Below are 27639 nucleotides of genomic sequence, written 5' to 3' on the forward strand. Positions count from 1 at the left end.
TGTTTTGTCAAATTTTCTTTGTGCCTTCACTTTTTAAAATATCTCAATATAGTACTCCTTTAACGGTTTTAGTCTTTTATAGCCTTATAGGCGTCTATCTCCTTGTGGTTTTAGAGGTCTCTCAATTATAGTATGCCCTCTGTAAAAATCAGTGTATTTTACTCCTTAATTATGCACAACAAAAAAAATACTCCTTAATAGGAGTTAAATGTGAAATCTATATCTATACTTATATATTAAAAAACGTTCTTAAAAACGTTTATGGGTCATATTATTACAATAGAATACATATAAAGAGATTTGAACTCCTAATCTCATGGAATTACAACATATGTCTTACCATCTTAACTACTCCCCTCGTCCCTTATTTATATGCCTATTTCTCTTTATTATGCGAGTAATAAATGTTAGAAATAAGAATGTAAATAAGGGATGGAGGGAGTACCAATAATTTATGGCTTTATGCTCTATTCTTCCACATAAATGTATTTACATGTAGAATACAAAATTGCACCCAAACTCAAAAACAAAGAGACATATTATTCTTTATATTCTTTTCAATATTCAACATTACATTCTAAATAATTAATACTTCAAACACTATTAAAAAAAAAATTACTCAAAGTAACATCCCGGGACAACGCCCGGGTGACACACTAGTTAAGGATAAAAAGTAGAACACCGAGTCAATACACAATAAATCTAAAAGACGAGTTTCCATGCCGAACCAACTAATGCTCAATGTACATGTTGCCTGATTGATATTTTTAATTATACTTTTGTAAAGATTATGAAAAGCGAATGTATCAATGTATATTGAGACGAATTGAGTGTGTAAATAGTATTTTGGTATAAAATTTTCAATCTTTCTTTTTTTTTAATATTTATATTGCTAAAAGTGTTTTAAATGAAAAATTTGAACATACAATCTCAAGCTTTAACACTACATGCTGACCATTAAAATACTTGTACTTCATTTTTATTTTTGCAAATAAAATATTGTAAGGTAGTGAATGACAATATGAGGAAAAAATAAAATTAAATTAAGAGAAGATCGAATCGTGAATTAAACTATTATTGCAAATTTTATGTCACGATTGGGACATAACCCGGATCCAAATAGGCAAATACTAGTGTTGCAATTAAAAAACAAACACCAACATGAAATTATTCAAAGTAAATCAAAAAAAATTATTTTAAAAAGACCAAGAAAACCAAGTTTGTCCTTTCCATCTATTACAAAATTAAATCAAATCACTTCAATAACAAATTCATCAAGGCCCCAATTGGCCAATCCAAGAGCTTCATGTTCACATTCACCAACTTTTCATCTGAGCAACAACATGAAATACAGTAAGATTGTCAACTTCAATAACAATTTCATTGGGTCAACGTCAATTTCCATTCTTTTTCTTGCACATCAATAGCTCAACACTTTCTTCTCAATTTCTTTGTAAACTTCGCCTAATTTCCCAATAATGAAAAATAAATCAACAAAAACTAGAAAAATGTGCCTGTAATCTCTCTCTCTTTACCCACTAAAATTCATATCTTTATTGGTGGGTCATTTCAGTAATACAATTTTCATATCTTTATTATTGGTGGGTCAATTTAATATTAACCAATTTTCATTTTTGCCATGTTTATATATAATGGGTATTCAATAATTATACAAGTACATAATTATCACATTTATATTAAGAATAAGAGAGAGAATTTAGAGAAATAGAGAGATGGAGAAGGCGATTAACAGGCAGAGAGTGCTTCTACAACACCTTAATCCCATTTCTCCAAAACCCCATAATTCTACTATTTCTGTAAGTGTTTATTTTAATTATGAATACATTTGTGTTATCAATGTGTAGCGTAAATAATTTTATGCACAACGATTGAGATTATACACGCGAGAGCATGTTTTCGTGTTCTTCTTGTTACACTTGCATGGTCTTTTAACAATCATATTTATAAGTTTTGTTTTCATGGGCTTGATTGAATTTGTTGTTATTGGGTTATAAAGTTGAATTTTTTTGCTGTTTGTGCTATTACTTATAGGAGAATTAGAAAAATGAAGTTATTTTTGCCATTAGTTTTAGAATGTCTGAATTTTGTTGTCACATTGTACCGACCTCTTATAATTAACTACGGGAATGACATGATTTTACAAAATCTCTTTTTGTTACTCATTAATTTGATTTTAAGTATTGAAAGATTAAAAAGGCAATCATCAATCATTCCAGAGTACTACTAGCTTAGTTGGTAAAATTGACGAAGTACTGTAAATCTCAACTAGGTTAGTTGGTTAAAGTTTAGAAGCGGTACCCAAGGCAAGAAATTGAATTTCGTCTACGTCAACAGAAAGAAAAAAAAAAAAAAAAAAAAAAAAAAAAAAAAAGTGGAGTACATGATTAGAGTCAAAGTTTATGTTGTTTTTAAACCATATTTATATTCTCATGATAGTTGTCATTTTGGTTGGATAGAAGGATTACAGTCAGGGTTTGCATAACTGCATGAAACATTCTGTAGTTAATGACTTCAGGGATGTTGAAAGCTGCTAAACAAAAAATTTGTTCCAAGTGTTTTTAAGTTTTTGTGAATTTGCTAATAAAAATTAGCATAGTTGATTTGAGTATGTTTTCTAAAGCTCCATGTACATAGCCAAACTTGTGATACTATGATTGAAACACAATAAAAAGTTGCCTATTTGATAGTAACAGGGTGAACTTATTTTCTTAATTCCGGTTGATTTGATGTGTTTGCATCAATCCCTCTATTGAGAACTTAAATTAACTTGATTACGTTTTGTTTTTACCTTGGGTGGATGATCTATGAACTAGCCTTTGGTTTGCTCTTCTGGAGATGGAGGGATGTATCCAGTAAATGCTGCTTTCGGAGATGATATAGTTATTGTTGCGTAAGTAAACCTATCATTGGTCTTGGTTGTTGGTGAAAAATGTATCACATTATTCACATATGTTGCCTGTTTATATAACTTAAGGTTTTTGATGCATATATGATCATCTTTTTGTACGGGAATGTTTGATGGTGCAAGAACTTAAAAATTTCAGTTCGAGCGTAGGCTTTATTTTGCAGAATGCACCATTAGAAAAATTATGGCCGAAAGGTTGTCTATTTCTTTCTTCTGTTATTAGGAAGAAACTTACACTTCATGTCACTGAACAGTGCTTGTCGAACTGCAATCTGTAAAGCAAAACGTGGTGGTTTCAAGGACACACCTGCAGATGATCTACTCGCTCCTGTTCTAAAGGTATACTACTTATAATTATAGAAAAACCTTGTTGAGATCAAATTTTGTGAAGGATTTCTGACCATAAGCTGTCAAAATTCACTACAGGGATTGATAGAGAAGACGAGAGTAAACCCAGGTGAGGTAGGGGACATTGTGGTGGGTACAGTTTTGGCCCCAGGTTCTGAAAGAGCTATAGAATGCCGGATGGCAGCATTCTATGCCGGTTATCCAGGTTAGTACATTAAAATGCTTGCCTTCTGAGGTTTTGTTTCGCCTCCTTATTGCATGTCAACCAAAAACTATTTTGCAAACAGTCTCAGTTTCTACTTTTGCTGAAAAAACCTTTTTCTGCTCGGAAAACACTTTAGACCTCTGAATTTCTGAGATGACCAGAAAAAAAAAAAAAAATTAATTTGAAGAAAAATATACAAGGCCTTTAAGACTGTCTTGAATTCCAAATTGACATCTGAAAAACATGATACCTCTGACCTGTCTTCCCTGTACACCTTCCTGTAATCGACTCGAAGAACAGCAGGTTTTCCTCAACAAATGCACAAAGTTAATAGTAGAAAGAGTTGAACTCTGATCAGTATTGCTGAAAGGTTTCTTACAAAATTGGTAGGTTTAGTTTACCACTCTCCACTAGTGACTTGAGATCACAACTCCCGTAAGGATTCACTCCAAAAAACTCTGCCTGCCTCTTCCTTTCCCCTCTCTCTCTATTTACAATAAAACTGAAGACTATTGACTTAATAATACTAGCCCCTCTATAGGTTAGTTTATTATACTTCCCTACAGTTACAAATCATCTTGTATAACCAAAAAATTTGCATCGTTTCATGTGCATACCATAGGTTATTATTGTACATCCTCAAGACATTCCATCTCCAAGCTATATTTTGCACGTCCAAAAAGTTGTCATATACACCCATAAGCTGAATCCTTCATTCATTATGTTTTTCATGAACATGCACAAGTTGAGAGAAAATGCAAGATTACATTATAATTGGTTAATAATTAATACAATTCTATTATGTGGTAAATCGTGGGTCATATAGCCCAATTTATCAAAGAACCTTTAGTTTATACAAGGGTTTGGCTCGAGACAAGAGCTGGTAGTTTAGGGATGATCTAAACTGGGGTTATTGAAAGGAACTTAACTCTTAACTGAATAGAACTCAAAAAACTGTGTGAGGGAAAACACACAGAACTAGCTTGTGTATCCTTAGTCCTCTGATTTGTTCTCTTACCATTTCAAGTTTTTTTTGGGATGGAGAGACTACTAAAAATTAAAAGGGTATCTCAAAATAATATTTGTTGTCAGGTCAGGACATAATGACAACGGACACCATATTATTACTTGTATACTACAACAATAACAAAGGCATAATCCCAGAAGGATTTGGGTCGGATAACATGAACCGTCATTTGAAACTGTCTTTAATGAGAATTGTGATGGAAGTTAATTATAGTTTCGGATTGTTAAAGCTCTTTAGTTTTTGTTACAGACACAGTGCCCATCAGAACTGTGAACAGGCAATGTTCGTCTGGTCTTCAAGCAGTTGCTGATGTTGCTGCCTGCATAAAGGCAGGATATTATGACATAGGTCAGTATGAAACATTTAACCTTTTGTGGTATGGAACATCTAATTTGTTGTTGAATCTCATCCTGCCTTGATGTGATTGTAATCTTCTGCAGTATGAAACATTTTTTTGTTATATGCCTACAGGGATAGGAGCTGGAGTGGAGTCAATGACAATTGATCGTGTCGATAGGCCTCGTCATATCAACCCAAAAGTACGTTTCGATATTAATTTTTCGGCACATTAGGTAATTATGAAGCACAGCTGAATTTGCTAGGTATAAAAGTCTTGGAAATCTATTTTACAGGTAGAAATATTTATGCAAGCAAGAGATTGCCTTCTTCCTATGGGTATAACCTCAGAGAATGTTGCACAAAGTTATGGTGTGACGCGGCAAGATCAAGATCAGGCAGCTGTAAGTTCCATTCATCAATTCATGCATGCTTTAAGCTTGTTGCATCTTTTAAAAGACAAAAATTTCAATTATTAATGTAACTTATTTTATGTGTAACAGGTGGAATCTCATAGACGAGCTGCAGCAGCCGCTGCATCTGGAAAATTCAAAGAAGAGATTGTACCAGTTTCAACCAAGGTAGTAAGTATGTAATAGAGATGAAGCTTCTTTGTCTTTCGAGACAATGTGTTTAGTTGCTTATTTGTTTATTCTATTGTCTAGATTGTGGATCCAAAAACTGGAGAAGAAAAACATGCAACTATTTCTCTTGATGATGGAATTCGGGCAAGCTCTAACATGGTAGATTTGGCAAACCTGAAGCCTGCTTTTATAAAGGATGGCACCTCAACAGCTGGTATGTGAGATTGGACCTTATGTAGGGGTCAATTATGGATGAAGTAAATTGTGATTTTACGATTTTAACCTGATTTGTTGTTGCCATTTTCTTAAGGTAATTCTAGCCAGGTGAGTGATGGAGCTGGAGCAGTCCTCCTCATGAAGAGGAGTTTAGCAACAAAAAAAGGGCTTCCAATTCTTGGCGTGTTTAGGTAAGTTCATTTCTAAACCGTCTATGGAAGCTAAACAAAAATGCACTGTTTGATGGAATGGCGGAAAAATTATACCAGTTATTGTAATTTTTCAATGCATACAAGTATTACATATTGTTGTGCGAAACTTGTAGTATCTTACTGCTGGTAATTCTTGTAAATTATTCCCTTTGCATTGTCAACCCTTTCCATCTGAATTTCTTATTGCTAAAAGCTGAGCAAACGTACTACCTATGAAGTTGACAGAAGATATCCTTCTCATCAGTTCACCCATGTAAACTAAATCAGAAATAACAATGTATCTTATTGGATGCATGTTTGAAATTTCTAGTTCCTGATTTTCGGTTCTATCCTGTGTTTTAGGAGCTTTGCTGCTGTTGGTGTGGATCCTGCTGTTATGGGGATTGGCCCAGCTTTTGCTATTCCTGCTGCTGTGAAATCTGCCGGGCTAAAGCTCAACGATATCAATCTATTTGAGATAAATGAGGTTTGCCCTCTGAACAAGCTGCCTCATATTTTTCGGTTGGTGACTTCAATACCATTTCTCAAATTTGAAAAACCCATTTTCAATGCAGGCCTTTGCATCACAGTATGTTTACTGTTGTAAAAAGCTGAACCTCGATCCAGCGAAAGTTAATGTTAATGGAGGAGCAATAGCTCTTGGACATCCTTTGGGAGCTACAGGTATGCATTTGAGTGAGTTAGGCTCTGTTTGGGGGGTTTTTTTTTGGGGGGGGGGGGGGGGGTGGATTAACATTGTAAAATCCGGTTATCAGCAAAAATCTAAGGATTTTAGTGCGTGAAATTAGTTTTAATCTGTAAAAATAAGGTAGACAAGAACAAGGCCTTGATGATTAGGTGTATTGTTGTACTCAGTTCCTACTTTGCTCTTTTTTCAGGTGCCCGGTGTGTAGCTACTTTACTTCATGAGATGAAACGTCGAGGAAGGGATTGCCGTTTTGGAGTCATTTCCATGTGCATAGGTCTCTCTCTCTCTCTCAACACTTCATGTGTGCAACCTAAAAGCTAATTTAATTTTGTAAAGATGAAGCCACTAAAATAACCTCAAATTCTCTCTCATAAATTGTGTACTGAACTTACAGGTAGTGGCATGGGTGCTGCAGCTGTTTTTGAAAGAGGTGATCATGCTGACGAATTAACTAACACCCGTGTTAATTGCTAAATGTTTTAGTACGCAGCATAAGACCTTTCTCACTCTGCCTTCCTTCAAAAGTTATGAACAATCTGCCTATTTGAGAGTAATAAAACTCAGCTAAGATTTATTTTCTACATTATACTACTTAGATGAGTATATTTTTTAAATAAAGCTTAGTCCAAGTTTTTTCAAATATGTTACAGATCTTGGCATCTTGCCTCTACTGGACTGGTATCTATACAGCAATCATCAATCCTGTATTAGAGGAGTTGCTGTTAACAAAATACTCCATTCATTCTTCTACAGTAAAGTTATTACTTCCACCCGACACTTATATTAAGAAAATTAAGAGTAACGATTTTTTTAACAAGAAAATACAAGTTTCTCAACATGAAAATACTCTGTTTTTTCATAAATTTCAACCGTTTGAATCAGGAATATGGTTGATTTACGTTGGAAATATATGTTATTGAAATATTCAACACTTGAGAAACCACGGTATACTTTTTACTTAGTATAGTTTTAGTACGGAGTAGTAAGATAATATCTAAGTCATTGTATCAATCTGCTACTGAGCATGAATTAATGATTACTCAACTATATGTGAAAAAAAAATGTATCATTAGTGTTCTTAATAACTGTTAGTAGTTTTGGGATTTACAAACAATATAAAAATCTATCGTCGGATCTTGTTTTGAACCATTCACCACCCCAAACTCCTTCCCTAAAAATAAACACCAATGCCTCTTTTCTTAGCAACGCATAGGAAATTGGTTGTGCCCTGTATATGGAGGGACGGGACAACAAAGGCTCGTGGATCCAAGGACACTACAAGATATAAGATCAAAGAGGGCGATTTAGATTTGTATATCCAAATCTCGCCCTTTTTAGACTTGCTGGGCAATAAAGACTTTTTCACCCTCTTTGCGTATGGTCAGAGAGGTAATTATTTTTGCCCTCTTTGACTATAATCAAGGAGGGCAAATGTTTTTCCCTTTTTGATTGTAACAAGCAGGCGACTATTTTGTTTGACCTCTAAAACATCTCAAGAGCAATAGTTATTTTCGCCCTCTTAGGTTTAATTCAAGCACGGGAACTTAAACAATTCGCCCTCTTTGCCCAAAATTAAGATGACATTATATAATAAACTCGCCCTCATTATCCTTTTTAAACTAAATCTAAGATAGCGAATTTATCATCTAAACCTGGAATTAATAAGCATTTAAAAGTATGACAATGTCTTGAAACCCAAATATACTAAATAGTACTCCCTCTATCCCTTAATTAGATTCCTACTTCTAGCATTTATTCCTCATTTGTCATTAGCTTGGGTTGATATAGTTACATTAGAACTAGATGTGGCATTCGATTCATTGACTTGATGCTCATCTTCACGCTGACTTTCAAGCTCTGCTTCAACTTCCTATGAAAACAATTCAAGTGTGAAATGATATTACAATACATATGTAACCTATAGTACACATCTCGAGTTCTTAAGGTACAACATCTAAACATCAAGTTAATTAGGGAGCATAAGTTTGAAATTCAGATCGTGATGTTAGTATGTAAACTCAATCCTACAAGAACGATCAAATTTCAGCTACTTCGATGAGAAGAGAAATAGGCCAGAAGTTCAATTGAGGAAAATTCAGATAACTTCAGAATTTCTTCAAGAAAAGATTAGAAAGCTAAACACATACAATATTATCAAGCATATGACTTCATATATATTCTACTACTATTACAATTCTGTAAGTTGGTTACAGCCTTCCTTTGAAGCCTTGGATGTGCATGCATCCAAGATACAACTTAATGGTAAAAACTTAATAACTTGAAATACCTTTGGGCTTTTAGAAAACTTTAACTCATCCTACACTTAATTAATAAAAGTTTGCCTAAATCAATATTCGGTTCAAAACTTAATGGGCTATGGTTTTGTTAGAAAGAATAGTCTACATGTGATTGCTAGTTCAAATTAGGGATGACAATGGGGCAGGTCGGATGCAGAGGATGGTACCTCCATACTCATACCCACCTAAAAATCTTATACTCATCCCCGCTTCACCAACCGTGGCTAGGGGTGTGCAAAAAAGGACCGAGGCCCGGAAATCAGACCGGAATTGGACCGGACCGTTGGCTTCTGGGTCGGTCTTCAGTCCTCACATTTTATTAATTCCGGATTTTCGGTCCGATCCAGGTAAAAGTTGGAATATTCTCGGCTAGATCGGAATGGACAGGAAAATGTATTTTCTTATTATTTAGGTGAAAAATTTATATTTTATGTTGAAATTTCTAAAAAATTTAGGTATAAAACTTGTAATTTATAAATTCTAGGTGCAAAATAGGAAAGCACGCAAACAAAAACAAGACGTTAAAAAATAATGTATATATAAAAATATTAAAATGCAAAAAAAAAAAAAAAAAAAAAAGAGTATAAATGGTCCATTCTGGTCCAAAACCAGTCCGGATCGGAATAAACAGGTCTAGACCGGAACTCGAACCGGTTGATTACGGTCTGGTCTCGGTCCTCAAAAAATGGTGATTCCGGGTTTCGGTCCATTTTAGTCCAGTTTGGTTTTGGACCGGTGCACAGCCCTACCTGTGGCAGGTACAATATCCACATATCCACCCCGCTGGGTACAAGATAGGATCCATCCTCGCCACATCACCCACTTGGATATACATACCCATCCCATACCCGCCCAAAACCATCCCAAACCCATAGTCATGATGTTGTATTGTATCATATTAATGACAATTATATCAAATTAGGTTAAAAAATATAGGACTCTTACGGTTTGGACGGATTAGGCCTTAGGAGGTATAAAGTTTCATAAATTCTAAAATCTTCTAAAGGTAATATGGGGCGTAGGGATGTCAATGGGGCTGGTCAAGTAGGAGACCCGCCTCATCCCCGGCCCAATTGGGTGGGGATTGGTCTTGGTTTGGCAGGTGGTGGAGCGGGAATGGAGATAAAAATCATACCCGCCATGGGTGATGGGGCGGGGATGGATTTTACATTGTACCCGCCCCATTCCCGCCCCACCCTACCCGCCCCACTTTGTACCCGCCTCACCCCCACCTTACACCCACATCTAAATATTTTTTAAAACAAAATTATATATTTTTATATTATTTTATAAAAAAAATATGTAAATTAAAATAGTAGATATAATAATTGTAATACACTAATATTATAACTAAAAGAGTGTGTAATACTTCTTAAAAAAAAAAAAGAGTGTGTAATATTAACAATAATTTTTTTCTTTAATCTATATTAATTATGTTGAATTGTGTATTGGAAGGTGGGAATTAGGTGGGTCTTAGGTGGGGATAAAGTGGGGATGGATATCCAAGTGGGGGTTGACGAGGATGATTTTGAAATGTACTCGCCGGGGCGGGATGGGGATGAATTTTGGACCCGCCGCGGGGATGGGGATGGAGATGAAAATTTTTGGTGGGAATGGGGATGGGAAGGCCAACATCCGCCCCGCCCCATGACGAGTACATTGCATATTTTGTACCCATCCCCGCCCCACTGAGAGTGGGGATGGGGCGAGTCTTCCATTTAATCCACCCACTGCCATCCCTAGTTCAAACCATAGTTTTCATGAAAAAGAATGAATTTAATTTTATTTGCCATTTAACGTCAATACTCCTTAACTTACTCGATTCCTTGATCTTAACCAACTATCCACTAACTCGATTCCTTGATTTTAACCAACTATAAGTGACCTTAAGTGATATCGTTAGACAACACCTCAATTAAAAGCTGTTAACAATTATTTTATTTTATATAATTCAAACCCAAGAAAATTAGATTGAATACCTAAGATCAATCCTTTACCTTCCTTTTAAATAACCCATAAAATTAGCCTATTATAAATTCTTATATGTGGCTAGCCCACAGTGTGTGGTCAGCCATAACGGGGGTTAATTCGTTAAGGTTATAGGAATTACTCGATCAGTATTCGGGGGTTACTTTATTAGTGTTATAGAAGTTATTTCGTTAGTGTTATAGGATTACTCTATTATTGTTACAGGGGTTACTTGATTAGTGTTTTATGGGTTACTTTAAGCGGTTATATGGTGTGGTCAGTCGCACACGAGATTTGCTGTTAACCTATAATTACATCAGACTCCAACCCAACAAAAAAGACAAGTTCAATCCCTAAATCTATCTATATACTATATACTAAAATAATCACCAAAGGGGACACTTGGCACAATTTTGTAAAAAAATTTCCCTCCAAAATGCTATTTATTTAATTTTAAAAAAAAAAAATTCTTTTAATAAATTATATATATATATATATATATATATATATATATATATATATATATATATATATATATATATATATATATATATATATGCAACACATAAGAATTTAAATGATATGCATTAATAAATTCAAATTTAAAAAAAATTATTATTCATTTAATTTCAATTAACTCTATTTCAATTGACTATTATTATTAATAAATCTTTATAAATCCCGTGCATTGCACGGGGCCATAAACTAGTATATATATACTAAAATAACAACCGTTGATGTCATCATTGTCTACGTGTCACTTTTTTATTTAATTTTTTCCCTCCAAAATACAATGATGATGTCATATATTTTTTTTTTCCTTTTTAAGCTACCCTATTTAACATAGCTTTGAAAATATATTCTATTTAATTTTAAAATTTTAAATTTTGGGTTTTCTACACATCTATCTATCTATATCTGTAACTAATACTAAAGTAGCAACCGCTAACGTCATCTTCTTTCCAAACTGTACACTTGTCACTTTATCATGCAAAATTTTCCCGCCTAAATCAATAATTGATGTCATTAATTTTTTATTTTTATTTTTATTGTTTTTATGGAAACTTTCGTCTTTGAATTTGGCCAATTAAATGGACATATGGCTAATTTTAAATCTACATAATTAATTGTACTACGTATTAAGCAATATTGGAGAAGTCTCCAAGCCACCTTCTCCCAAACTGTGTTCTTTCCTGTTTCCAACACCTTCCTCCTCTCTCACTCCATTATCAAGTTAAAAAAAATTATCTACTACGTATATATGGCATTAACTTCAATCCATTTATTTTTAATAAGAATTATCATTTATGTAATTAAGAAAAGTAACAACTAAATTTAATTATATTTTATTCTGCAATTCATTCTAATTAGTTTTTAATACGAATTATGTATGATTGATTTTAATTCTTTTTAAAATATTTTGCAGGCTAGGGGTTCATTAACTTACAGTTCTCCACTTTCTAAAGTTGTTGAGGTATGCTTTAAATTACAATTCTTAATTTATTTTTCCATTTTTGATAATTGTCTTTGCTAACTTTAAGAACGTTCATCAATCTTCCATATGGTCGATTTTCGGATTCACATATCATCTTAGACCCCGTTCTTTAGAGCTGCTCTGCTCTACTAAAATATGCTTTGCTCTGCTTTAATCTGCTCTGCTTTGCTCTGCCCTGCTCTCTGCTTAAAAATAATACTTAATATTGAATTATTATAATAATAATTAATATTTAATAATAATAGTAATAAATAATTAATATTGAATTATTATTATAATAATAATAATTAATATTTAATAATAATAATAATAAATAATTAATATTTAAAAATAATATTATTAAAAATTGATATTTAATAATCACAACAATAAATAATTAATATTTAATAATAATATTATTAAAAATTAATATTTAATAATAATAATAAATAAATAAATAATATTTAATAATAATATTATTAAAAATTAATATTTAATAATAAATAATTAATATTAATAATTAATAATTAAAATAATAATTAATATTGAATTATAATAATAATAATAATAATAATAATAGTAAAAATAATAATGATAATAATATTTTCTCAAAAAAAAAATAATGACAATAATATTAATAATAATAATAATAATTGATTTTTTACAATATAAATTAATATTTAAAGATAATAACTAATATTTAAATATAATACTAATTATAAATTTTTAATAATAATAATAAATATAATAATTTTTAATATTTAATAATAATAATAAAAATAATAAATATTATTTAATAATTATTGTAATAATAATTAATATTTAATAATCTATTAACAATTACTAAATAGAAGTTGCTGACATCACTGTTGTCCACGTGTCGCTTTTTCAATAAAAATTTTCCCGCCTAAATGCAATGATGATGTCATCATTCCCTTTTTTTTTGGAAAGCTACCATATTTAACATTTTTGAAATTTAAACATTGGAAGCTTCTACATTACAACTAAAATCTATCAATTTATCGTAGGAAATTAAAACAATTTTTAATAGCACACTAATAAATGACCTCCTACATTGAACTATGAATTAGACAACGTTGAGCAGATACTATATTATAATTTTGATTAAAATAAAAAATTTTAAAATTACAAAATATACGTGATTCTTATTTATATTCATGTATACTAGCGATTTATTTTTAAAATGTACAAATTAAAAATAGGCATCATATAAACCGTGCATCGCACGGGTTCTAACCTAGTATTAATAATAATGCGATAATATTAATAGTAGTAGTAGTAGTAGTAGTAGTAGTAGTAGTAGTAGCAGTAGTAGTAGTAATAATAATAATAGTAGTAATAATAGTAGTAGTAGTAGTAATAGTAGTAATAATAATAATAATAATAATAAATAAATAAATAATAGTAGTAATAATAGTAAAAATAATAACGATAATAATATTTTCTCAAAAAAAATAATGACAATAATATTAATAATAATACTTATTATTAATAATAATAATAATTTATTTTTTATAATATAAATTAATATTTAAAGATAATAACTAATATTTAAATATAATACTAATTATTAATTTTTAATAACAATAATAAAAATAATAATAATTAATTTTTAATAATAATAATAATAAAAATAATAATTAAATAATATTTAATAATTATTATAATAATATTAATTAAATAATATTTAATAATTATTATAATAATAATAATTAATATTTAATAATAATATTAATAATTATAATAATAATGCGATAATATTAATAATAGTAATAGTAGTAGTAGTAGTAGTAGTAGTATAATAATAATAATAATAATAATAATAATAATAATAATAATAATAATAATAATAATAATAATAATAATAATAATGAAATCTGCTCAGCTCTGCTCAGCTCGGCTCTGATCTGCTCTGCTTCAATCTGCTATTGAAATCTGCTCTGCTCTGCCTAGAAGCTCAAAAGAACAGGGTCTTAGTCCTTTTTTTCAAAAAAAAATACATAGGTTTGATTATTTGGTGCTGAATATGGGTCTACAATTCTATTGTTTTTTCGGTACTCACGAGGAAATCTTCATTTCATAATAGATCGATGTTGCAGGCCTGCCAAAACTTTTAAGAAGATTGCTTCCATTTCTGTTCAATTAACAAGATGATTTATTATTCAATTTTTTATTATTTATTTTTCTTATGAATCAATAATCAATAACTATATATATTATTATATATACTAAAAGACACACCAGCAACAACACGTGTCAATTTCTGGTGTGTCTTTAGTTTTTTTTTTTTTAAATAATTTTTTTTATTTAAGAAAGTTATTTTGAAAAAAGTTTGTTTTTGTCAACAAATATATACGAGCAATTATCTTTCTTATGTTGATATACAATTAATAACTACGAAGTAATAAGAAAATTAATAATCATTTGTAAAACAATGTAATTATGATGGAATATTTTTAAGAATAGAATTTCGATTAAATATACATTAACAGATTTGCAAAAAAATTAATTTATATTTTTCTATATAGAACTCACTATACTATAAAAATTGAGAAATATCAAAATTATAAATTAATTTAATACATAAATGGACTGCATTCTTCTTATTTATTTCTTTTATTAAATAGTCCAAAACTTTTTGACGCATTAAATAGTCCAACATAATACGCTCTTTTCCATTTCATTAAACCGTAGGAAAAAATAATTGTGACTCTCTTAATTAAAAATAACATTGAATACAGAGTAATTAATTTATTTAAAAAAACATATAGTGTAATTAAAAAGCCGTGCGTGACACGGGACCTAATCTAGTACTATACTAAAAGAGAAGCGCCTCAATGCGAGCCTGACAAATGTCGCTATATGATTCTCTATCTTATATAATTTTTTTAACGTTTATGCTTCCATATAAAAATAAGAATATTCTAAGTATCTTATTCTAAATGGTATCTTATTCTAAATGACTACATAAAATATTATGGAAAAACAAATATAATATCATATTTAATTAGTAAAGTCTAGCATAGTGATAATGGTAAATGGTCAGAGCATAATTTTGTTAGTAATATTATGATAGCATAGCACCCGTGCATAAATATACTTCCTTAATTAGTAAACTACTATGCCACTTATTATAGTAAACATATTTCTTAATTCTCTTAAAAGTTTACTTCCTTAATTCTATTAGTAATATTATGGTAACATAGGACTCGTGCTATCGTGTATATATATACTTCCTTAATTACTAATACCTTAATTAGTAAAATGCAATTTCATATCTTATTTGTAAAGTCTAGAAATATTATGGTAACATGATACAAGCATCTATATAAATAATGATTTACATAAATTAGTCAAACGTAATATTTTGTCACATAATTGGTACAAAAATACGACAAAAATAAATTATAGTTAACATGTAAAATCAAATCATAATATTCAAATAATAAAATAAGATACAATATTTTTTGTATTATCATCTATGTAATACGTTAGGTTAATATAAGTAATAGTCTTAGTCATATAAGTCTTTACAATTTTCATTTTAAGGTCATATCATTTATACATGTTAATATATTGTTATTCATTATGGCATGCACTATATATCTGACCTCACCCCTCTTAAAAAATCATGGAGAATAAGAGTATGAATTGTGAGGCAATATGGTACCAACCTAAATATTCCAATCCAAAAAAATTAGCTCATTTGAGTCAATTTTAGTTGATGGAAAGGTACACCATAATAGTTTCAAAATAATTTTCGTCTTTTTAGACGTGTTTACTTTATAAGTTATATTGCAAAATTGATTTTGATATGATAATGTTTAAACGCATGAATCTAATTTAATTTAAAATACAAGGAACTATCAAAAAATCACTCATTTAACCAATTTGAAGGTCTGGTGAAAGCGGGCACTTCCCGTATTATCTCTAGCTTCGAAGTGATTAATAATACTGGCAAACATTTGACTACTAACCAAGTCAATAAAAGTGAACTTTAGGACTATTGTCAAGGATTGTGATTTGTAAAGATGTACAACTTCCTCGATCAACATGGATTTGATTTTAGTAGGTATGACCGTACGATACATATTATATCGATTTATTAACGTTTTTATATAAATTGTATTTTTTAAAAAACTATCAACTAATAATTTTTGAGCTAGAAGACTCGGAGCAAGGAATTCAAATCAACCTATAATACTTGACATTATTAATTGTTAATGTATATCATATACAATATCTGTTTTAATGTGGACTAACAATGTTAGATTAGAAAGAACCTTTTAAAATTAAATTATGTACGTCAAGATAGTGTGCAGTGTAATCGATCTATTCGACTAAGGGCCTATTCACATTTAATGAGCTGCATAACTGAACTGAACTGACTGGAGCTTAATTGAACTGAACTAAATAGAGCTGAAATGAATATTTTAAGACTATACTATACAATCTATTAACTATTACTAAAATAAAACGTTGCTGACATCATCTCTCCTCAAAACGGTATACGTGTTGCTTTCTTATGAAATTTTTTCCCGCCTAAAACCATTGATGATGTCATTTTTTTATGATACTTTTTTTTTTAATTTAAAATGATTTTTTTTTTAATTTTGTGTGTGATACTTCGTAAACAAGCAATTCTTTCAACAACTTTAATCTAGAACATCGGAGTATAATAAATTGAATAACAAATGTATTCCTTTCTTTTGATTTTAAATCTATCATTCCCTCTCCTCAATTCCTTAACACTAATATTCAAATGTTCAGAAATTTCCTGAATATTAAAATTGTATTCCTTTCAATAAATCTCCTCCCAATGAATTTATGACAAAATTGAACAGATTTATTATATACTCCCTCTGTTTTTAAATACTTGCTCCATTTCTCCATGCGCGGAGTTTTAGGAGAAATTAGAGAAAATAATTAAATATAAAGGTAGTGGGGTTAGTGGAAGATAAATTGAAGGAAAGGGAATCTAAAAGTAATAAAATTGGGTCCCATTAGTTGAGAAAAATGAATTAAATATTATAAAAACTTTTCAAATAAGGAAATGGATCGAGTATTTAAAAACGGCCGTAAAAAGAAAGTGGAGCAAGTATTTAAAAACGGAGGGAGTATATGAGTTTTACACTATAATTAAAATATAATTTACGATTTATTAAAATATAATCTAATTAAAATATAATCTAGTATTATACTATTTAGTTATTTACGAGTTGTTAACAATAATTAATAATATAATTTAATTGAAATTTCTTAATTAAATATGAAAATTATACACTTTCGAAAATTGTATATTTATATTTATGTAGAAATTAGTTAGAAAAAATGAGAAAGTTATTTTCTTTTAATACGTATTAAAAGTTTATAATTCAATTATTATTTTAAAACGTGTATCGTACGGGGTTAATCTAGTAAGAGTAATGAATTACACAACAAGTAGGCTCTCGATAAACTTTCTCTTTCTTTCTTTATTTTTTGATGCTGTGTAAATAATTTAATCAGAAAAAATTCTAACACGTTTGATTCAATTTTTCATCATCATCCTCTTATGTCGGCATTATTACGCCACTGAAATTCAACCCCATTTCTGATCGTTTAATCAATCCTTCAATCTTTTTTCAGCCAAATCGAATAGAGATAACCGATTATTGTAAAAATCTTTAGCCTTTTTTCTTTAAATCTTGCAGTTTAATTCATGTTTTCTTCATTTCGTGATTAATTTGTTGTGGTTTTATATATCTGCTTGGTTTTTTATGCGGTTGATTAACTTGAATTTGATCAATTTCGGAAAATGAACTTTGATTTATGTTTAGGGGATTAGGGTTAGGGTTAGGGTTAGGGTTTGGTGATTAATTTTAGTTGTTGGGTTGAATCTGTTATAATGTATTCAATTGTCTGATAATTGGTGTTATGAGTGTTTTTTAGATGAATTTAATTTTTTTTAGGGTTAGGGTTTGGTGATTAATTTTAGTTGTTGGGTTGAATCTGTTATAATGTATTCAATTGTCTGATAATTGGTGTTATGAGTGTTTTTTAGATGAATTTAATTTTTTTTTTTTGTTGCATGTTTTTACTGGAAGTTTGTTTGGGAAGAAGAAATTTCATTTTTGAGAAATTGGGTTTTCGTGTGAATTAAATTTGGAACAGAAATGTAGACAATTTTCTGATGGAGGATGATGTAGAACTCTTAATAGTATTGCTTGATTGGTACACTTTAGGTTTTAGCCGTAAGATTAAAGCTGACTTTGGACCGAAATCGAGTTCATTCTTGATGAGGTTAATTAGGATGCTCCAATTGTTACAAAAGATTTGGATAAAGTATGGGATTACACTTTTAGAGCATAGATTATGTGATTTGGGAGCCCTGTAGTGCACTTTACATTGAGTCGAGGTTGGGCAATTATCCTGACTCCTGAGTGCTATATTAAGGTTGAATCTGATGTATTCTGCATTAATTCGAGGTTGGGTAATTGTTTTGGTAGCTGTTTTAAGTCTGAATCTAGTACATTTTGATAGATTATGTAATAATCTAGAGTATATTGTATTGTAGGCTTATACATCATAGTGTATCATGTTATTATTTTTTTGATGGCTGTTTTAATGCTGAAGTGTGCTGTGTCTTTTTTTTTCTTCTTGATTTTCTGTGGAAAGCATTTGATGTTCTGGTTACCAGTTCCTGCTTTTATTGTGTGGTCACCTTCATCATTTTAAAATAGTTGTTGGAGATTCTTATTTCTATATGTAGTTTTAAATGTGTGGAATGTCATGCTTTGATTGTATGGTTTCCTTTTTTTGAAAATTTGATAGTTCGAATTCAATGCAGCCTGAAAATGTCCATGAATTTGTTCTGCATTATTAACTATCAAGAGATCATCTGATTCACTGTCCAGGCACTCTTTCACCAAGACTTGTAGATTAAGCTTATAAATTTACACAGATTGGAGCATTGCATGAGGGATTTCCTTTCTTTTACTTTGTGTTGCATACTGTAAGCGTGGCATTATCATTCACTGTCAAACATTCAGGAGCGTCAAGTTCAGAAAATTTCTTCTCAAATCCTTTATTTGGTAAGTGTCACTTGTGGTTAATTGTAATTTGTAACTGGGGTCAATGTGATTTACTTAATTGTAATTGCATATTGTCTTGCTTGAAGCCATTGCTTGTAAAATATATGATCTTTCATTTAGTTGCTAGTCTTTTTCTTAAGTTTCTGTTTACTTTGAGACAATAGTTGACATCTTTAATTAAATTTTTTTGTAGTTGAATCTCTTCACTTTTTTGTTTTGGTATAAGCTTTTATCTTTCCGGTGGTCATCTGCCTCTTTCTTTTTGGTTTGGTTGCAGTATGCAAACTTCTATGCTTGTCATCTATGTTACTGGTCTCAGGTTCAGGTACTTTTGTAGATCATGGTCACATGTCAAAGTGTTGGATTCAGTTTTTTATTTTTTTATTTTTTTTATAGAAAATTCTATGTTTTTGGTATAAATGTAATAGCTATGCATTTATTAGAATGTTGAGGATTTGGCATAGTTGATCTATGAAATATAGTTTGTTAGCTGTACCAGTTAGGCAGTCAACTTTCTAGATTGTGCTGTCTATCTTATGAGGCATTGTCTACCTTCAATATGAAGAGCCTTTTTTAGAAGAGGTTAGTGTTATTATTTTTATGGAAAAAAAAATGCATAAGTTAACAGGTAATTGGAGAATTATTTTTGCTTATTGGATTTCAAGTAACTACTAAGTGGATTGCTGTAATTTTAGTACTGTCTGATGGAGTCCACTGTAAAAAACAATTACTAGGAAAGGCTGATATGGGTATGACAGTAAAATGTTTTTTGTCGCTTCAGTGTTGGTGATTGCATAGGCTGCCCATTTTGATTGTAGAATATAATTAGCAGATCTGTGGATAGATTTGTGAGTGCATTGGGGACAGATGATCTTTAGTTTAGACTCTCTCTACTTCTTTGTGCTGATGTATTGACGTATTGTGGATTGCTGTGATGTACCCATGTCAGCCATGTGTACATCATGCTCACCCTTCTTTTGTACTCCAAGTGGACACAGTGCTCGTTCCTTTGTCTATGTATTCTCCTTTTTCTAGACTTGTTGATTTGCCTGTTTGCTATTTACATCTTCACTAGAGTCATTTGTGGACGCTTATAATAGCATTAAGGACTCAAGGTGATGGATGTGGGAAAGCTTAGGGATGTAATATATAGCTCATGCTGTTACTTTTGACTTTTGAGGATGTTAAATTTTTAGTTTAGCCTTTGATAGGAGCTTGGAAGCATAAAGGAAAGCTGGAACTTTTTTATATCTTATATCTGTTAGGTTGTCTGACCTGTACTTGTAGAATGGTAGTTGGGTATGTGCTAGCAGAAATTGTCCTGTAGACCTATATGCATTTATTTGCCTGTACAGTTGCAACTTATTCTTTCTGGGTTGATCTAGAGTATTCTGATTCTTGGGGAACTATATAGACCAAGGTAATGGCGAATATATTTTATTTTTCTTTCTAGTGTATGTGCTTTCTGTTATATAGTAATATAATGCTTGTGTATTCCTGAGAATATAATTGCCTGTTGGAAGGCTTGGTTAGGATTGTGTTTAGTTCAACAAGTACAAATTGAAATTTGTGAGATTGGATTACCTCAACAAATTAAGCCTATTGTTTGATAGATCTTGTTTACGCTATCAAACTATTATTTTACTTTAGTTTACCTAGGATTGGGTGATGATGATGGTTATAGAGAATACTCCTAAAGGCTGATAATACACGTTCTATATGTGTGCTCCCAAGACTTTGAATTTTCTACCCAATTTGTTAGTCTACTAGGCTTTCTTACCACTTCACTTGATTTCTATTGAACCGAAACTATTTTTACCAATTAAAACTGATTTTACTGATTAAAAATTATGTATAGTAATTTTTTTTTTTTTTTTTTTTTTGAATGAATAAAATATACTTTACTGAATATTAATTTTGTAAGATGAATGACTTAATCAAACTTGTTCTTAGGTAAAAGACTTTGTTATAACTTTATAATCATATGTGCTGCTTTTACCCTGTTCTAGGTCGAAGCTTGAGTGTCTTGGGTGTCTTTTTTTTTTTTTTTTGGGAGAGAGAGGGGGGGGGGGGGGGGGGGGGATGTATGAAAGGTAAGTTGATGAGTGTTTTGGGTTTTACATACTTGCAGTCTGAAAGACTTGTCATGTACATCGTTGCTCTTACTGGTTCTGATATCCGAAAATTTGAAGTGTCAGGATATCTTCCACAATCCAATAAATTATTTATATCTTCTCTAAGAAGTTCTTTGATTGTCTTAACTTTGGAAAGATCTCTAATATGTTCTTATGAGATACTTCAGTGCATAGAAGATGGCCGGTAAGAAAAGAAGCATGTCCTTGGATGCAGATGTGTGTGATGTGCAAAAGGAATGGGATGCAGCATTGTGCCCCATCTGCATGGAACATCCTCATAATGCAGTTCTTCTTTTGTGCACCTCACATGCAAAAGGCTGTAGATCTTATGTCTGTGATACAAGTTACAGGCATTCAAATTGCCTGGATCGGTATAGGAAACTCAAGACAGACTCCAACACCAATTCACCAGATACCTCACTCGATCCTACAACCCTCCAGGATTCAAGCCTGGTTTCTGACCCTCAATTAACCCCATTGTTTGGGAATGAGTTACCTGTGCCTCATAGGGCCCACAACAGAGGCAATAGAGTCACGTCAACTAGAAGGTCCAGTGATTCTGCTGATTATGATATTGAACAAGAGGCTATAGGAAGACAAAATTTCGAATCTTTGAGGGATAGGTTGGAACATGATGAACTGGCAAAAAAGTCAAATTTAAAATGCCCTCTATGTAGGGGAGATGTATTAGGGGTGACAGTTGTAGAAGAGGCTCGTAATCATTTAAATTTGAAGTCTCGGAGTTGTACTCGAGAATCATGCACAGTTGTAGGTAACTATCGTGAGTTGCGCAGGCACGCAAGGCGTGATCATCCCAGAGTTCGACCTGCTGAAATTGATCCATCAAGACAGCGAGCTTGGAGACACTTGGAGCATCAGAGAGAACATGATGACATTGTTAGTGCTATCCGATCAGCTATGCCAGGGGCTGTTGTGCTCGGTGATTATGTGATAGATTACAATGATAGAGATAGGCCACCAGTTGAAAGGGAGAGGACATCATCAGATGCTAGTGGGCGGTTGTTTACTACCTTGTTTTTCTTCCAGATGCTTGGATCTATGCAATCCTTGGCAGGGCCAAGGAGTCGTTCTCGGCCATGGACAAGGCATAGACGCTCGTCAGGGGGTTCATCCCGGCAAAGGTACCTTTGGGGGGAGAATCTTCTGGGCCTACAAGATGAAGATGGTGATGGTGATGATAGCTTTACAGACGATGATGAGATGAATGTGTTTGCGGATGAGGCGGAGCCAGGCACTTCATCCGCTCCAAGACAGCGACGTCGTTTAACCCAATCAGGGTTTAGGAGAGACCGCTTATGAAATACTAATCTTGAATGGGTAATGAGATATGGGGGAACTTCTCTTACAATTTATTGTGCTTAATACCTTCTTTGCTTTATCTTGATAATGTGTATGCAATCAATTTTTGTTATGTGCAGAACCTTCATCTACCAGCATAATGATAACTGGTCATTAGTCAGAAGGGCAGTAGTCTCAAGCGATTTGCACTGAAGGTAGCATCATGTTCGCAGTTGGAGATTGCCAGGCTCAAATTAACTCTGCTGTGTGTAGCTCTTCATTTCTTCATGTTTTAGTGGCCTGTCAAATTTAGTGAGCTTATTTTAAGCTTGCTGTTGTAAATTTAGGTTTCTCAGGTCAGGAACATTTCAAATTTCAATTTGAATCACCCATGTATAGTTTGCATATTTACATTTAAGAAAACTGCCATCTTCTTTTCCAAGAAAAATCTCTTTATCTTTCAACAATTCATGCATTCTTTCGTGGTCCGACTTGCTACGTAAATGGAATGTACTTGATCACAATGCTTTCTAGATGACTGTGTACTAGAATGCATGAATTGTTGTTGATGAGCCACTATGTGTTACACTTTTACTGACCTATCGTACATAGACCCTCCATGCGTGTTACTAGGTCAAGACCTCATCGGCCACTTGCAAATATGTCCACAACAGTATTGTGGCAATCATTTAGGAGATTGTTAATTATACTACCTCAGTTAATTATTATGTGCAACTTTGGGGTATTATTTGTGAGATATAAAATATTTTAAAGTTGTACATAATAATTAACGAAGGTAGTATATCCCCTTTCTAGTTTGTCTTATTATATGAGGTCATGCCTGTTACTTTATTCTAACAAGGTTATCAATTTGCTTTTGGACTAATATAGGACACTTTAATAAGATTTATAATTTTACTTTTGCACTAAGCCACTAATGGAGTGTTACTAAGTGAGTAACAGCAACTCCAATGGTTGTAGCTACGCACTTGCTTGCAATATTAAATAATCTCTAGCTACTAGCTTAACCATTGGAGCTAGAAAATGCAATTAGCTTGAAAGCTAATTTGCTTGGAAAAAACTTTCTAAAACAAAACAAATTAGATTAAACAAAATAAAATTTTTTAACATAAATTAAGGAGGTGTAGTCCATTTAAATAGTAAGTTATTAAATAGACATTGGAGCTAAAATGACAATTAGATTAAAAGCTTATGTGACATGACAAGCTAATTTGACTATTAGTTTGTTATTGGAGTTGTTCTAAGAGCACAAATTTTCAACCACGTCAACTCAAATTAACTGAATTCGTTTACACAGAATTGTGAAATATAATTTTGCTTGTGTTTCTATTTTTCATACCAAAACCTAGATCAACTATGATTATGATGAACCAACGAAGAGTAACAAGTTATGGAGTAGAAAAGATTGAGTGGTCCCTATATTGAAGAACCACCCTAATAAGTAATGATCAATTGAACGAGGGAATAATTGAGCTTGAAACATGATCTTGTGATCTTCATAAAACTTATAAATCACTTGAATATGTTACAAAGATTAAACTACTAGAATCTTGATCTAACTGATAAAAAGATTGCAGAAAAATATAATCCATTCAATTAATATAGACCACATGCGTAAATAATAGTACTAGAGGTTTTAATTTTCAAATAATGTGAGCCACTTTTAATTTAGTGTTAATCCGACTAAAGCACTAAACATACTCTATACTTCTTAGGTTTTATTTTTATTTATTTATTTTTAAATATTATTATTACGTAGTATATAGGTTTTAATTTTCAAATAATGTGAGCCACTTTTACTTTAGTGTTAATCCAACTAAACATACTCTATACTTCTTATGTTCTATTTTTATTTATTTATTTATTTTTAAATATTATTATTACATAGTATATATATTTGTAAGTTACAACACGTCTTTTTGGCACGTTATTTGAGAAAGTGATTAGAAAAAGTTAATAGATGGATTAGGCTATAAAATTTAAATCATACATAGTAACAATTTAATAGTTCTTCTTATCAATGATTAAGTTTTTTCAATTAATTTGTCCATTTACCTAGTTTAATACGAGTATCTTTTTTAAAGTAACTGTTAAAATACCAAAGTATACCTTGATACTCCGTGTTTTAGTATTATTCAATAAGCGTAAGACTTGCTTATTGAACCTAATTATTATTAAATTAATATTATTGTTATTGATATTGATAATGAAAACTTTGTGTTACAAATGTTTACGAGATATTATTAATTGATTTTTTCTAAATTTTGTTTTACTAAATTAGGCTATAATCTTAGTTTAAAAAAGGGGCTATAATCAATCAAATCCAAGATTTTTTTTTTATACAATTTAGATCTACTTTTGCAAAATCAAAAGATTAAGATGTATGCACCTTTAGCTATAAATTTAAACATTAAGATGTATGTAACTTTAGCTCTAAATTTCCAACAAAAGTAGAAAATGCTTGGAGAAATTAAAGGAACGTGAGGGGAAAGGATGATAGTGTGATGATACTAAGTATCAATCAAGCATTGAAATAACGCATTATTTTGCTATGCATTATTGAATTAATCCTTTGTATCAAATGTCTCCTAAGAGACGAATTAATACTTTGTATATGTGTATTATTATCATAATTTTTTTTTGACGGGTGTGTATTATTGTTTTAATTGCATGAATTATAATTTTTTTTTTGAAGAAAATTATAATTTAATTATATAACAACTTAACAAGTCATCATATATATCATAAACTTTTTGCATCAAAAAATATATATATCATAAACTTAAATGTGTGTTGTTCTCTTCCCTCAATTCCATCAACCCATATAATTTTTGGAATTTTGAGTTTGTCAATGAATGTTTTTAGTAAAAGTTAGAATTTATTATCAATTTCATGATTTAACCACAATTTTTTATTTGGCCTACAACATCAAAAGTAGATGAAAAACATCAACATAAAGATGATTGAGAAAAAAAAACTAAAATATATTGGATAAAAACTTATTCAATCGATTGGATTTCAAGACATAAAGTCCTTTCATTAATTTCTTTCCAATCAAGCACAAAGAACATGCATTAAAAAAAATTAAAAATCACACCACCGTCCATATACAAATATACTACAATAACATAAATGAAGAACAATTAGTCTTGCATCTCTTTGTTGTTAGCGCAGTGAAAATCATGTTATTTCTTCCAAATTCCCCTAAAATGGGGACATCTTCCTATATTCCCTCTCTTTCTAGATCAAGTTTGACCATTAAGATTAGGCCACATCTCCCACGTATATCTAATGATGAGAATAGAGACACATCACCCCACATGTACGTGTGTCCTTAGAATATTTTGATTAGGAAATTTCAGTGAACCTCTAACACGAACATAAAGGTCGCCACTGGAAGATAATTAAGGTCCAGTTATCTTCAGCCTAATTTCAGTTTGGTTAGTTCAGTTCACCTTCAATCAGTTCTTAATTTTCTTCTCTCGTAAATAATTTATTTCAGCTCTATTTAATTTAGTTCAGTTCAGCTCTAATCAGTTCACTTCAGTTCACTAAATCATAACATGCCCTTACTGCTTGTTTGCCTGACATGAAAATTAAATTTTCACATAATGTTGTTTGGATGATGTTATTGATCTCTTATATAGAGTATGAATGATTAACATTTATTATTAGACTTCTGTTTGTTCTGGCAGAAAACATTTTCTAAGAAACTAATTAAATTAACATAAAATTATGATTGTGATTAGTAGTTGATTGGTAGGTTTCTCACTCCCATGTGAGCATATACGGTGGTTTAGCTAGTTTAATTTATGACCCACTTGGGATCTAACAACCCATTTTGCCAACATTATTTTCATTACCAAATAAAATATCTTTTTTTCTTACAAGCTCAACCATCAACAATTAGCAATTGAATTTAATTTGATGAATTTATAGCTTTGAGAAGGATTGAGAGGGAGAGCAATTGCTTAGTATAGTTCTTTGTGGACTATAAGTTTGCTACTTATGTACACAAGTATATAGTGGATTAAGATGAGGTCCATAATTCATGTACTATATCAAAGATATGAAATTATGGACCATTATTACGAGAATTGAATACTTGGGAGAAGGATTGAGTGGGAATGGGAATGCAAGTGCCTGCTATTGCATGTAATTCTTTGTGTAGTGGCTAATGATAAGGATCTTGTCATTTAAAACACGTATATTATGTTTTGAGAAAGAGTACATATGTACTTGAGAATATATGCTTCAAATATACGACCGACATTTATTTTATTTTTATTTTTAAAAATAAATCAATTTATTAACAAATGAAATCTAAATTTAACAAATACATTAAAAAAAATATCAAACAATGGTTCTTCATCAAACCTATGACGGTTGAATAAATCTTGTACCAAACAAAAAAAAAAAAAAAAAAAAGAAGAAAAAAGAGTTCCTTTTACGGAGTAGTTTTCTTCTATTTGGTTAGCAAAGGGTTGAAAAACCTCTTTTGATAAATAGTTGCCTTTGCCCCAAGTTTGACCTTTCTCTTTTTTTTTTTTTTTTTTTTTTTTTTTTTTGGACGAAGGAATGGCAATACAAAAAGAAACTTTAAAATTGATTTTATAAGATTGTTCATATTGGAATGACCATAGGAGAAAATAGAAGGTAAAAAAAGATATACAAATATATTATAGATATTATTAGATCGAAGATAATTATTAACTAGTGTCTAGTGATCTAGTTATGTTGTGCATGAATTATTACAAAGAATGAAAGAATTTAATTATGTAATGCAGTTGATGGATGGATTTCAATTCT

General features: G+C 31.0%; 2 protein-coding genes across 4 annotated transcripts; both read left to right on the top strand.

The window, feature by feature from the left end:
• The first annotated feature begins 1229 nt into the window (after positions 1-1229).
• Positions 1230-7320, top strand: LOC145572004 (3-ketoacyl CoA thiolase 1, peroxisomal-like). Of its 3 annotated transcripts, XR_014096666.1 has the most exons (15): positions 1383-1817; positions 2835-2911; positions 3181-3265; positions 3353-3479; positions 4756-4854; positions 4978-5045; positions 5139-5246; positions 5346-5423; positions 5508-5640; positions 5737-5833; positions 6197-6320; positions 6409-6517; positions 6733-6816; positions 6937-7092; positions 7193-7320. XR_014096666.1 is itself a non-coding variant. In XM_081631026.1 (14 exons), the coding sequence occupies exons 2-14, from the start codon at positions 2865-2867 to the stop codon at positions 7014-7016; spliced, it is 1239 nt and encodes a 412-aa protein (XP_081487152.1). In that variant the 5' UTR covers positions 1230-1353; positions 2835-2864; the 3' UTR covers positions 7017-7153. The 3 variants fall into 3 exon arrangements, 2 of the variants coding, with proteins under 2 accessions (XP_081487152.1, XP_081487151.1); XM_081631026.1 differs by lacking the exons at positions 1383-1817; positions 7193-7320 and adding an exon at positions 1230-1353 and having other exon boundaries at positions 6937-7153; XM_081631025.1 differs by lacking the exon at positions 7193-7320 and having other exon boundaries at positions 6937-7154.
• A 10446-nt stretch (positions 7321-17766) lies between these two features.
• LOC145570335 (uncharacterized) lies at positions 17767-23257 on the top strand. The gene is made up of 4 exons (XM_081629377.1): positions 17767-17958; positions 19199-19375; positions 21678-22848; positions 22950-23257. The coding sequence occupies exon 3, from the start codon at positions 21688-21690 to the stop codon at positions 22828-22830; it is 1143 nt and encodes a 380-aa protein (XP_081485503.1). The 5' UTR covers positions 17767-17958; positions 19199-19375; positions 21678-21687; the 3' UTR covers positions 22831-22848; positions 22950-23257.
• Positions 23258-27639: the final 4382 nt, after the last annotated feature.

This window comes from Chenopodium album, chromosome 12 (assembly GCF_948465745.1).
Source record: "Chenopodium album chromosome 12, dcCheAlbu1.1, whole genome shotgun sequence".
Lineage (NCBI taxonomy): Eukaryota > Viridiplantae > Streptophyta > Magnoliopsida > Caryophyllales > Amaranthaceae > Chenopodium > Chenopodium album.

Coding starts and splice junctions, on each gene's coding strand:
- LOC145572004 (XM_081631025.1), top strand. CDS start 1,734: ATGGAGAAGGCGATTAACAGGCAGAGAGTGCTTCTACAACACCTTAAT. Junction 2,912..3,180: donor GATGATATAGTTATTGTTGC/GTAAGTAAACCT, acceptor GTCACTGAACAG/TGCTTGTCGAACTGCAATCT. Junction 5,247..5,345: donor AAGATCAAGATCAGGCAGCT/GTAAGTTCCATT, acceptor TATGTGTAACAG/GTGGAATCTCATAGACGAGC.
- LOC145570335 (XM_081629377.1), top strand. CDS start 21,688: ATGGCCGGTAAGAAAAGAAGCATGTCCTTGGATGCAGATGTGTGTGAT.